Consider the following 12,424-nt stretch of genomic DNA (forward strand, 5'->3'; position numbering starts at 1 on the left):
TTCTTTTAAAACAAAAACATTAAACGGCTTATTTTTATCAAATATCCAAATGAATGAACATAATAGAAATCTAAAGCAAAGCAGTATTTGGTGGGAGCAGCCTTTGCCTTTAAAGCAGCATGAATTCTTCTAGGTAGACTTGCAGAAAGTCAGGGAATTTATAGGATTATGATCAGGTGTGTAAGTAACTAATTATACCAAACAAGTGATAGTGATCATCATTTTTTTATGCAGAATGAAACATAGTTATTAAATGTAAACCAACTGTGTAAAAGGTTTAAAACTAAATGAGGAACAGATAGTTTCATGCCACTGGTCATACGCCATGGCAAGACTGAGTACAACAAGACACAAGGTAGTTATACTGCATCAGGAAGGTCTCTGAACCGCGGTCTGCTTTGAAATCTTTGCCTCAATGTGTGCTGTTCAAGCTCTTTTGAAGAAGTGTTCAACACTGAGTACTACAAACGTGGTGGACGGCCAATGAATCAGAGTGCAGCAGATGAAAAACACATCATGCTTGCTTCCCTTTGAAATGGGAAGACCATCAGTGACATCAGCTCGGAAATGGCAGCAACCAGTGACATACAGCTACACCCCATCTACAATTTGGAGAAGACTAGTCAGAAGTGGTGGTCATGGAAGAATAGTGGCCAAAAAGCCATACTGTACTGTCAACATAGACATAATGCCAAGTGACTCAGCTATGCACAAAAACATTGGAACTGGAATGCATAAAGTGGCAGTAGGTGTTCTCAACTGAGTAGTAAAAGTGTGAAAGTTTTGGCTGTAACAAAAACTTTTTTTTTTTTTTTTTAGCGAAAGAGTGGTGCAATAATGAGTTTCTGAGGGCAACACTGAAGCATGGAGGAGGTTCCTTGCAAGCATTTCAGAAAATTAAGCTGGGAATTTGGTCAGGATTAATGGGAGTCATCGATGAGAAACACAGGCAAATACTTAGCCATTAAGCAATACAATCAGGTAGACGTTTGATTGACTTCAAATTTGTTCTATAGCTGGACAACAAACACACAGCCAGTGTTATAACTATTTTTAGCGTAAAGAACGAGGATTCCTGGAATTCATGAGATGGCCCCCAAAGAGCCCTGATCTCAACATCATTTAGTCTGTCTGAGATTACAGGAAGAAACATAGGAAGCACAGAGGCTTGAATTGCTGGGGCCCGGGGTTCAATTTTCACCATGGACAACATCTTCTAGGAATTTATACAGTATGTTCTCTCTATGTTGCGTCTGATTTCCTCACACATTCCAAAAACTTACTGGTAGGGAATTTAGATTGTGAGAACCCCAATGAAGAAAGTGATGATGATGTCTGTTAAGACCTGTGAAATTAATGGTGCTATACAAGCTAGCAAAATTAAAAAATTAATAAAATTAAAATCAACAAAGATTTTTGCAAGCGTATATCTACAAAAGATCTCTGGTTGGTATTCCAAGATGTTTGGAACAACCTCCCACTGCAGTTCTTTCAAGAATTTTTAGCAAATGAATTGATGACGTTTTAAAGGTAAAAGGATCATCACACCAAATATTGAATTTATTTTACTCACTTATATAGCGCCATTAATTCCACAGCCATTATCGCCACTATCCCCATTGGGGCTCACAATCTAGATTCCCTATCAGTATGTCTTTGGAGTGTGGGTGGAAACTGGAGAACCTGGAGGAAATCCACACAAACATGGGGAGAACATACAAACTTATTATAGATGTGGTCCTTGGTGGCATCTGAATCCAGGATCCCAGCACTGCAAAGCTAAAGTGCTAACCTGATTAAGATTTCTCTTTTGTTCATTCACTTTGAAATTAATTAATTAATTGATTAAAATAAACTATTAATACTTCTAGTTGTAAAATCCTACAGGAAAGTCCAAATATCATATAGAGCCCAACTACCAAGCCACCATATCTAAATGGCTATGATGAAGCCAGCACACACTAGAAAATTACCATAGGTATAATAAATAATACATTTCTTTTTTGAGGCATATTTTCTCTATTTTTAAGTGCTTCCTCTTCTGCCTTGGCAAATCAGAATTGCATATACTCATCTAGATTTAAATGTTATTATATCTTTTGTAGAAGTGCACACTTTCACAGATCTATTTTAGTGTGTATTGGCTTCATTATACCCATTTCGGTCTGGAAGTTAGACTACATATGCGCTTAGGACTTTTTTGTGGTGGGTGTTCAGTAACCTATTTAGATCGACACCTATGGGTATAATGCAACACTTGTCTGTAGGTTTGTTTTTAACATTATCTGTCTGAAGTATTAGGAAAATATATTCAGGTGCATCTCACAAAATTAGAATATCAAAAAGTTAATTTATTTCAGCTCTTCAATACAAAAAGTGAAACTCATTCTATAGAGTCATTACAAAGAGTGATCTATTTCAAGTATTTATTTCTGTTAATGTTGATGATTATGGCTTACAGCCAATGAAAACCCAAAAGTCATTATCAGTAAATTAGAATACTTTATAACACCAGCTTGAAAAACTATTTTAAAATCCGAAATGTTAGTCTACTGAAATGTATGTTTAGTAAATGCACTCAATACTTGGTCAGGGCTCCTTTTGCATCAATTACTGCATCAATGCTGCGTGGCATAGAGGCAATCAGTCTGTGGCACTGCCAAGGTGTTATGGAAGCCCAGGTTGCTTTGATAGCAGCCTTCAGCTCATCTGTATTGTTGGGTCTGGTGTCTCATCTTCCTCTTGACGATACTCCATAGATTCTCTATGGGGTTAAGGTCAGGCAAGTTTGCTGGCCAATTGGTACATTTGGCAGTGTGGACAAGTGCCAAATCCTGCTAGAGAATATAATTTCCATCTCCAAAAAGCTTGTCAACAGAGGGAAGCATGAAGTGCAACAAAATTTCCTGGTAGGTGGCTGCGCTGATTTTGGGATTGATAAAAAACACAGTGGACCTACACCAGCAGATGACATGGCTCCCCAAACCATAACTGATTGTGGAAACTTCACACTACACCTTGGAAATCAAGGTCCCAGAGACTGGAGGAAGAGTGGAGAGACAGACAATCCAAGCTGCTTTAGGTCTAGTGTGAAGTTTCCACAATCAGTGATGGTTTGGGGAGCCATGTCATCTGCTGGTGTACCAAGACCAAAGTCAGTGCAGCCGCCTACCAGGAAATTTTAGAGCACTTCATGCTTCCCTCTGTCGACAAGCTTTTTGGAGACGGAAATTTCATTCTTCAGCAGGGCTTGGCACCTGTCCACACTGCCAAAAGTACCAATACCTGGTTTAGAAACAACAGTATCACTGTATTCTAATTTACTGAGATAATGACTTTTGGGTTTTCATTGGCTGTAAGCCATAATCATCAACATTAACAGAAATAAACACTTGAAATACATCACTCTGTTTGTAATGACTCTTTATGAGTTTCACTTTTTGTATTGAAGAACTGAAATAAATTAACTTTTTGATGATATTCTAATTATGCGAGATGCACCTGTATGTATATAAAAATTAAGTGAATGTTCACTACAAATTGTGAAATATTTGTCTGCAGGTGCCAATTCTGTACATAGTATTCTTTTTTGGGTTTATCTTTATTGTGTTCTGAAAAGAGGCTTAGACCTTTATTCTGATGATATGCTACATGCAGCATACCATGGGAAAAGTCCACTCTCCTAACAGCCAAATCCACCCTACAAAAATATTCTATCACTTAGCTAAAAGGAGTATTTAGAAAATAAATCAGACAGTTTACAATTGCTGTATTGTCATAAAGAAAGCGCTCCCCGAACCGTCGGACTTATTTACTATTTGTCTGCAAACACAGGAACCTGTCAATCAGTTGGAAAAGGGCAGAGGAAAAACTGTCTTCAACAATACAATGGGCTCAAACTCCAACTCCATCATAGTCCTTTATTGCTTCTATTAGACAACAGGCCCAATATTTAGAACCTTTACTATGCTAGCTTTACATAAGGCAGAATAGCCCGATTACAGATCTGCCTTTAAGGCCTCGCTCACACGAGCGTTTAACTCGGACGAGTGCGTGCTATGCAATGTTTTCTCGGATAGCACTCAGACCAATGTTATTCTATGGGGCAGTGCAGATGTGCTTTTTTCTCATGTTTCGGAATGAGAAGGAAAAAAATAAAAATATCGCAGCATGCTGCTAGTGGCTCTGAAAATCGGATCACACACACTCAAACAAGTCTATACGTGTGTGTGAAACACTGGACTGCACTTGGATATCATCTGAGTGCAGACTGATTTACACGGACATAAGACAATGGAGAAATTAAGTTCTCGGCCGTCTCCACAGTGATGCAATTCTTTCAGCCGAGAGAATTGGATCAGAGTTTGAGCTGAGTGTCATTACCATAAATCAATAAAATTCTCTTGGAAGAGAGAATCATCGGACATGTGAGCGAGCCCTAAATGCGTGGAAAAACTGCAAGTGCATCTAACAAAAGTGGGCCATGCCCCCCATTCGCCTGATGGAGACAAGAGAATCTTCTTGGCCTCAGTAGGGCTTGTATATGCTTGTTTACAGATTTTGCTATACTGTTCGATAAAAAGGCATCAACTAAAAAAAGATAACGTGTGATAAAAGATTATTTATATATAAAATATATATATATATAGACAATTTGATTGTCTAAAGGACAACATATGCTACGGTAAGTGTATGAATATCCGTCGGATGTAAACGTTAGAAAATCCTCCTGACACATACGGCAAATGCAATGTGAAAGCAATATACATAGACTTAAGCACTGGAAAGCCAGCAGAATTAAATGCAATTACCCGAATTAAAGATTCCATGCAACCATCCAAGTCTCCACTCTTCAGTTTGGCAGCAAGGCCCTTCAGCAGCAGATTTACTGTAAATGTCAGAACATGGACCTACAAGAAGATGAAACCATATTAGAGGTGCGTGTGTGTAATGTGTATATATATATATATATATATATACACACACACATACATACACACATATATATTATATATACACATACAGATATAATCTCCACACATGCACACATATAATTTATCAATTTCAGGGCACCATGGCTTACTTGTGGGTCCACAGTAGTCAGTCATTACCTGGTATCCTTTAACTAAGACATTCTGCATTTCTTTTAATATAAAGTGCAGGTAGCGAGGCCCAAGTGTTTCTAAGATCTTAATCAGAGTGTTTCTTGCGATGTCACGAATCTCCTGGGCTCGGTTTCTCAGGAGAATACACACCTTTAACAGTATGCTGAAAAATGTACAAAATCAACATTATAAGCCATTAAAAGTAAATGAAGAAAAAGTAAAAATGATCGATTATTCTATATAAAAAAATATAAAGTGAGATTTATTGTACTCCTTGATGAAATATCCCTTGAAGACTCAGTTTGACCAAGGTTCTGCACTCCTTCTGCCCTGGAGCCAGCAGCCAGATTGTAACATACACCTAGTTATTTTCCTTTATCCAATACAAAGGAAAGAAGGATATACTTATATAGTTTTATCTTATGGTTTGTTTTAACCTCATACCCAGGTAGGTTGGCTTCCATAACTTCTTGAGGAAGTGTCTGCATCAACTTGACTAAAGCAAATGCTATTGGAACACGGACTACTTCCTCTTCATTAACTACTTTGCTTTTCACCAATTTGTGCTCTTCGTCCCGCTTAACCTGTAAGGATAAAGTAAATGCTTCAATACAATTATAAAACTTCTGTATTGGAATAATCTTTAACACAACATACATACATATACTGGGGAAAATAAGTATCTGATACACAGCTGATTTTACACGTTCTCCCACCTACAAAGAATGGAGAGGTCTGTAATGTTTATCGTTGGGTACACTTCTACTGTGAGACACAGGATCTTAAAAAAAAAAAAAAGAAACTCTCCCCCCCCAAAAAAAAAAAAAATCACATTGTATGACTTTTTACATATTTTTCATTTTATTGCATGAAATCAGTATTTGTACAATAAAAAAAACAGAACTTAATATTTGGTACAGAAACCTTGGTATTGTCATTGACCAGGTCCTCTTGTGTAGTTCTGGGTGGATTCCTGACCTTTCTTAGACTCCTCCTTACCCAATGAGGAGAGATCTTGCATGGAGCCCCAGACCGAGTAAGATTGACAGCCATCTTGTGTGTCTTCCATTTCCTAATAATTGTGCCAACAGTTGTTGCCTTCTCACCAAGCTGCTTGCCTATTGTCCTGTAGCCCAATGCCAACCTTGTGCAGATCTACAATTTTGTACCTGTTGTCCTTAGACAGCTCTTTGGTCTTGGCCACGGTGGTGACGTTGGAGTGTGATTGAGTGGACAGGTGTCTTTTACACGGTGAAGAATTCAAACAGGTGAATTTAATGCAGATATCTGCAGAATAGGAGGGCTTCTTAAAGAAATTAAGGTAGTAAAATTTGCAAACTCGGCAGTGTATCACATTCTTATTTTGTCCCGCTGTATAATATAAAATTGTATAATATAAGGTGATAATATTAAATATCAAGCGAACGTTTATATGCGAGACACTGCGGACGTTTCGTCAGTGGCCATCACCCAGGTATGGTGTCCTAATAGTAAGAATGGGAAGCATGCCAGAAAGATGGCAGGTGGCCACTGAGGTAATGTCAGAATCGGCCCTCGATGGGGAGGCACAAAGAGGATGTAAAATGTAAACTGATCCTTTTTTTCTCTCCTTTTCTTACAAGTTTAGGGAGAGCCCACGAACCTTAGCCCATAAAAAATCTACAGAAAACCAACCTTTGCATCAAGACATCTCTGAAGCTTGGGTATTATGGTATTTGTCACAGTAGTCTGAATATGACTAAAAAGTGAGGCCAGATCTTCTTTGTTTCTTGGAAGATAGTTCAAGACATGCTTGTTTGTGGATTTGTGTTCTTGCTTTTTACAAGGGGCCTCATCAGCTTTACCGGTGTGGGCCACACCCTGAGTTTCCATCTGCTCTTCCTCCTCATTCTCCAACTCCATTAACTCATCTTCACCATTGTTCTCTACATCTATAAAATAAGCAGCAGGGCAGCATCATAACAACAAATAGCAGGTAACGCATTTCTTCAGTAAAAGTTTTTTTTTCTATGAAGTGTAAAATGCTTACCAGTTTTACAGTCCCTCGCCTCAGCTGCTTGAATTTGCTTCTCCATAGTCACATAATCGAAGTGAAAAGCATCGAGCACCGTCACCAATAAACTGTGCAAAGAAAAAAAAAAAAAGATTATTAACCCCATCACTCCTAGCCTACTTTTATCTTCATTAAAAAAAATAAATAAATAAAAATTCCCCCCCCAAAATATTTTTTTTTTTTTTTTTTTTAGCCTTCAATGTTTTATTTTCCCAAGGGTAACAGGACAAAGTTGAACCCAAAATTTGTGCAATTTCTCCACAGTATGCAGATACCCCGTATGTGGGTGAAAACGACTGGGAGCATGGCAGAGCTCAGAAAGGAAGGAGTGACGTTTTGGAACGCAGACTTTGATGGAATGGAGGTGGGAGCCATGTTCCCTCAAGGAATTTATCTAGACATGTGGTGAGCACCTTTAATCCACAGGTGCTTCACAGAATTTTAAAATGCTGATCAGGTGAAAAAAAAAATATTGGCCCCTATTTGTTTCATTTTCACAAGGATAGCAGGAGAAAACGGACCCCAATATTTGTTGTGCAATTTCTCCTGAGTTCACCGATACACCATATGTGGTTAACAACTACTTTTGAAGCACAGTGCGAAGCGGAGATGGGTAGGAGCGCCATATTATTGTGCAGATTTTACCAATATGGTTTGCACATTGGCAAAGCCCCTGAGGAGCCTATATAGCAGTAACACCCATAATTGACCCCATTTTACAAGCTACACCTCTTAATTCATCTACGGGCGTAGTGATCAAATTGACACCACAGGTGGGTCAAGCAATTTTATACCATTGGGCCGTGAAGAAAAAATAACTGCATTTTTACCACCAAAATTTGGTTTAGCCCCAGATTTTACATTTTCACCCTGGGAAATGGGTAAGAATGGCATCAAAATGTGTCCCATAATTTCTGCTGAATGTAGAAATGCCCCATCTGTGGCTGTACAGTTCTGCTTAGCCACACAGTCTCGGGAGGGAAGGAGAGCCATTTGCCTCCTGAAGCGCTGATTTTCCAAGAACAGTTTGCAGACTCCATATACAGAGCCCCTAAGTGCTAGTAGAACAAAATCCCCCCTCAAGTGACCCCACTTTGGAAGTTATACCCCTTTGGGAATTTATCTACAGGTGCAGTGACGATTTTGACTCAATGGATGCTGCTCAGTGAAAATTGCAAATCTGCTATTGTACATTGCCATCACCAGTACATGGCAGTTACCAGCTCATGCTTCTGGAGACACGCACATGTAAAGTAGGTCATCACTACAGAAATGCCCAACACGTGGACGCTAAATGTGGTTTAGGCACACTGGGACTCAGAACGGATATCGATAGCAGCATGGGCTCCGTTCCTGGCAGTAAGGCTGGGTTCACATTACGTACAAGCAGTCCGTTAGACGGACTATGTTACACCACGGTGTAACGCAGTCCGTTAACACTGCCATTAATCTCTAGTTCGGGCGCATCGCTAGCGCACGCCCATCCTGGGCGTGCGCTAGCGATGTGCCGTCATTGAGTGACGGACCCTGGGACGCGGGCTACAGCGTTTCCGGTCAGTCACCGCTAGAACAGATAGAGCATCTGTTAGCTCTATCTGCGCTAGCATGTCGGCACTTGCGTTAATAGCAGCCCGTTTAACGGATGTGTTGAACGGGTTGCTGTTAACGCAATGTGAACCCAGCATTAGTGATGGGTGTCCGTTGTGATATTAGCTGAACACCTGGCTGTGACTGCACGCGCACAGCTCCTGGGCACACAAAATCACCAGGACGTACCTAGCACTTCCCAAACCATTTCACAAACTTAAAATCAGACTTTTTTTTTCAGAAACATGATTTTATTTTTTCTTCTGATATTAACAAACATCTTTAAAGTAGCAATATCCTAAAGATTAAATGCTGTTTCAACATACCTATGTGTAGACACAACCCACAGTATACTGTATATTACACTTTAACAACATGTGTTGTAAGTGAATAACTACTAAGCTATGGCCACCAGAGGTCTGCAGCATAGACGAGCGGCTCAACCATGCTGCTGGTCCAAACAGAATCTTCAGGACATGTTAAAGAGATTTTTGCTAGTACAAGTCTTTTTGGGCAACCAAATCAACCATGCAGATAAACTTTCATGGGTTTTTCCTGGAATCAAATCCTTTTTTTTTTTTTTTTTTTTTACAAAGCACAGTAAATGCGTATGTATTCACAAAATAAAGACTAAGCCCAATATAAAGTTTCTACCACCTTTGTTTTTTTTTTTCCAATCTCGATTTCCCCCTCAATGCATCCAGCTTCACACAGCAGAATGGTCAGTCTTATTCTTATCTGGTAAAACTATATTTTCCAGCAGCACATGCTTCTCCTCAGTGCTGCAGACCCCTACTTCTGATGTATTTTCCTGACTATCCCCACCTCTGAGATATCAGCAAGCTAATCTAAGTGTACAATTCACCTTAAAAGGAATTTCTCAGCAGATTTTTGCTACCTCATCTGAGAGCAAGGTAATGTAGGCAAAATTAAAGATCTCTCACAGATAACTGGGCTTAGCCGTTCTGATCCTAAGGGTACCGTCACACAGTGGCATTTTGATCGCTACGACGGCACGATCCGTGACGCTCCAGCATCGTAACAATATCGCTCCAGCGTCGTAGATTGCTGTCACACTTTGCAATGTACGACGCTGGAGCGATAGTTTCATGACGTATGTGCGATGTAGAAGCCGTTGGTTACTATGCGCACATCGTATACAATATCGTGCACACCTTTGTTACACCATGCGATCATGCCGCCACAGCGGGACACTAGACGACGAAAGAAAGTTTCAAACGATCTGCTACGACGTACGATTCTCAGCGGGGTCCCTGATCGCAGGAGCGTGTCAGACACAGCGAGATCGCTGGAACGTCACGGATATATCGCTGGAACGTCACAAATCGTGCCGTCGTAGCGATCAAAATGCCACTGTGTGACGGTACCCTAAAGGTACCTTCACACTCAGCGACGCTGCAGCGATACCGACAACGATGTCGATCGCTGCAGCGTCGCTGTTTGGTCGCTGGAGAGCTGTCACACAGACCGCTCTCCAGCGACGCCGGTAACCAGGGTAAACATCGGGTTACTAAGGCTACGTTCAGACTAGCGTTGTGCTAGTGTGCGTCGGGTTAGCGTCGGGCGACTCAGCGGCGGCGCACGCGACATGCGCCCCTATGTTTAACATGGGGGACGCATGCGTTTTTGTTTGTTGCGTTTTGCGACGCGTGCGTCTTTTTTGCCGCAAGCGTCGGACCAAGAAAACGCAACAAGTTGCATTTTTCTTGCGTCCGATTTTCGGCAAAAAACGACGCACGCGTCGCAAAACGCAGCGTTTTGCCGCGTTTTTGCGTGCGTTGTGCGTTGCCGACGCAGCGGCGCACAACGCTAGTCTGAACGTAGCCTAAGCGCAGGGCCGCGCTTAGTAACCCGATGTTTACCCTGGTTACCATCGTAACAGTAAAAAAACACTACATACTTACCTTCCGCTGTCTGTCCCCCGGCACTGTGCTTTCCTGCACTGACTGTGAGCACAGCGGCCGGAAAGCACAGCGGTGACGTCACCGCTGTGCTTTCCGGCTGGCCGGCGCTCACAGCCAGTGCAGAGAAGCACAGCGCCGGGGACATACACCGGAATGTAAGTATGTAGTGTTTTTTTTTTTTTTTAGGTAACCAGGGTTTTAGGTAACCAGGGTAAACATCGGGTTACTAAGCGCGGCCCTGCGCTTAGTAACCCGATGTTTACCCTGGTTACCAGTGAAGACATCGCTGAATCGGCGTCACACACGCCGATTCAGCGATGTCTGCAGGGAGTCCAGTGACGAAATAAAGTGCTGGACTTTCTGCAGCGACCAACGACATCACATCAGGATCCTGATCGCTGCTGCCTGTCAAACTGAACGATATCGCTAGCCAGGACGCTGCAACGTCACGGATCGCTAGCGATATCGTTCAGTGTGACAGTACCTTTACAGTGCTTAGATTTAGCAATGCAGCAAAGCCAAGAAAGGGAACACCACCCACAACAGGCTCTGTATATACAATGTTCATAGACAGTGAGCCACTTAGTTGTGGACAAGTCCAGCAATGTTAAAAGGAACCGGTCACCCCCAAAATCGATGGTGAGGTAAGCCCACCGTCATCAGGGGCTTATCTAAAGCATTCTGTAATGCTGTAGATAAGCCCCCGATGTAACCTGAAAGGGGAGAAAAAGACGTTAGATTATACTCACCCAGGGGCGGTCCCGCTGCGGTCTGGTCAAATGGGTGTCTCAGGTCCGCTCCGGGGCCTCCCATCTTCATTCCATGACATCCTCTTCTGGTCTTCACGCCGCGGCTCCGGCGCAGGTGTACTTTGTCTGCCCTGTTGAGGGCAGAGCAAAGTACTGCAGTGCGCAGGCGCTGCTCTGACCTTTCCGGCGCCTGCGCACTGCAGTACTTTGCTCTGCCCTCAATAGCGCAGACAAAGTACACCTGCGCCGGAGCTGCAGCATGAAGACCAGAAGAGGACGTCATGGAATGAAGATGGGAGGCGCCGGAGCGGACCTGAGACACCCATTTGACTAGACCGCAGCGGGACCGCCCCTGGGTGAGTATAATCTAATGTCTTTTTCACCTCTTTCAGGTAACATCAGCGGCTTATCTACAGCATTACATGCTGTAGATAAGCCCCTGATGACGGTGAGCTTGGCTCACCATTGATTTTGGGGGTGACAGGTTCCCTTTAATCTCTTAGTGATAAATCCTTCACAGTTGGTAAACAGCAGCACACTTTGAGGAGTGACAAATCCCTGAATTCTGTGTTTCAGCATCTATCTTCTGCTGTCCTCAGATTACATAGCAAAAACCTGCTGAAATATTCCATTTAAGCTTTGGCGTATTCTCTACTCTTTTAAAGTGCCCTGCCTGACCAATTTCATCTTCCGCCATCCTCAGCAGTAAAGCTCATTGTATGGTTTTTACATCAGAGCTCACCAGCCCTGGATTTCTTCAAAACAGCAGTGCATTGTTTTTGTTGTCTGCTGCAGACAAATCAGTGGTGTGAAACTGCAAATGCCACTCAATTGATGCATATAGTGGAAGAGAATCCTCTATCATAGGTATCAAGAGTGTAAGAGTTGCAGGTTCACATCACTAGTCTCAGCAGTAAAGAAACACAGCTCAACCCATATACACAGAGCTCGCCCATCCTGCAGTTTAGCTCTCCTCTCAGCCACTCACAGTCAATCCTGAAGTAT

General features: G+C 42.0%; 1 protein-coding gene across 1 annotated transcript in view; it reads right to left on the reverse strand.

The window, feature by feature from the left end:
• The window catches only part of UTP20 (UTP20 small subunit processome component), a 183,391-nt gene that overhangs the window by 30,359 nt on the left and 140,608 nt on the right, over positions 1 to 12,424 (reverse strand). Inside the window, exons 40-44 of the mRNA XM_069764293.1 lie at positions 7,135 to 7,226; positions 6,780 to 7,036; positions 5,550 to 5,689; positions 5,112 to 5,268; positions 4,812 to 4,910 (exon numbers count right to left, since the gene is read on the reverse strand). Of these exons, the coding sequence (XP_069620394.1) occupies positions 4,812 to 4,910; positions 5,112 to 5,268; positions 5,550 to 5,689; positions 6,780 to 7,036; positions 7,135 to 7,226 (745 nt within the window). The remainder of the gene's footprint in view (positions 1 to 4,811; positions 4,911 to 5,111; positions 5,269 to 5,549; positions 5,690 to 6,779; positions 7,037 to 7,134; positions 7,227 to 12,424) is intronic.

This window comes from Ranitomeya imitator, chromosome 4 (assembly GCF_032444005.1).
Source record: "Ranitomeya imitator isolate aRanImi1 chromosome 4, aRanImi1.pri, whole genome shotgun sequence".
NCBI classification, from domain to species: Eukaryota; Metazoa; Chordata; class Amphibia; order Anura; family Dendrobatidae; genus Ranitomeya; species Ranitomeya imitator.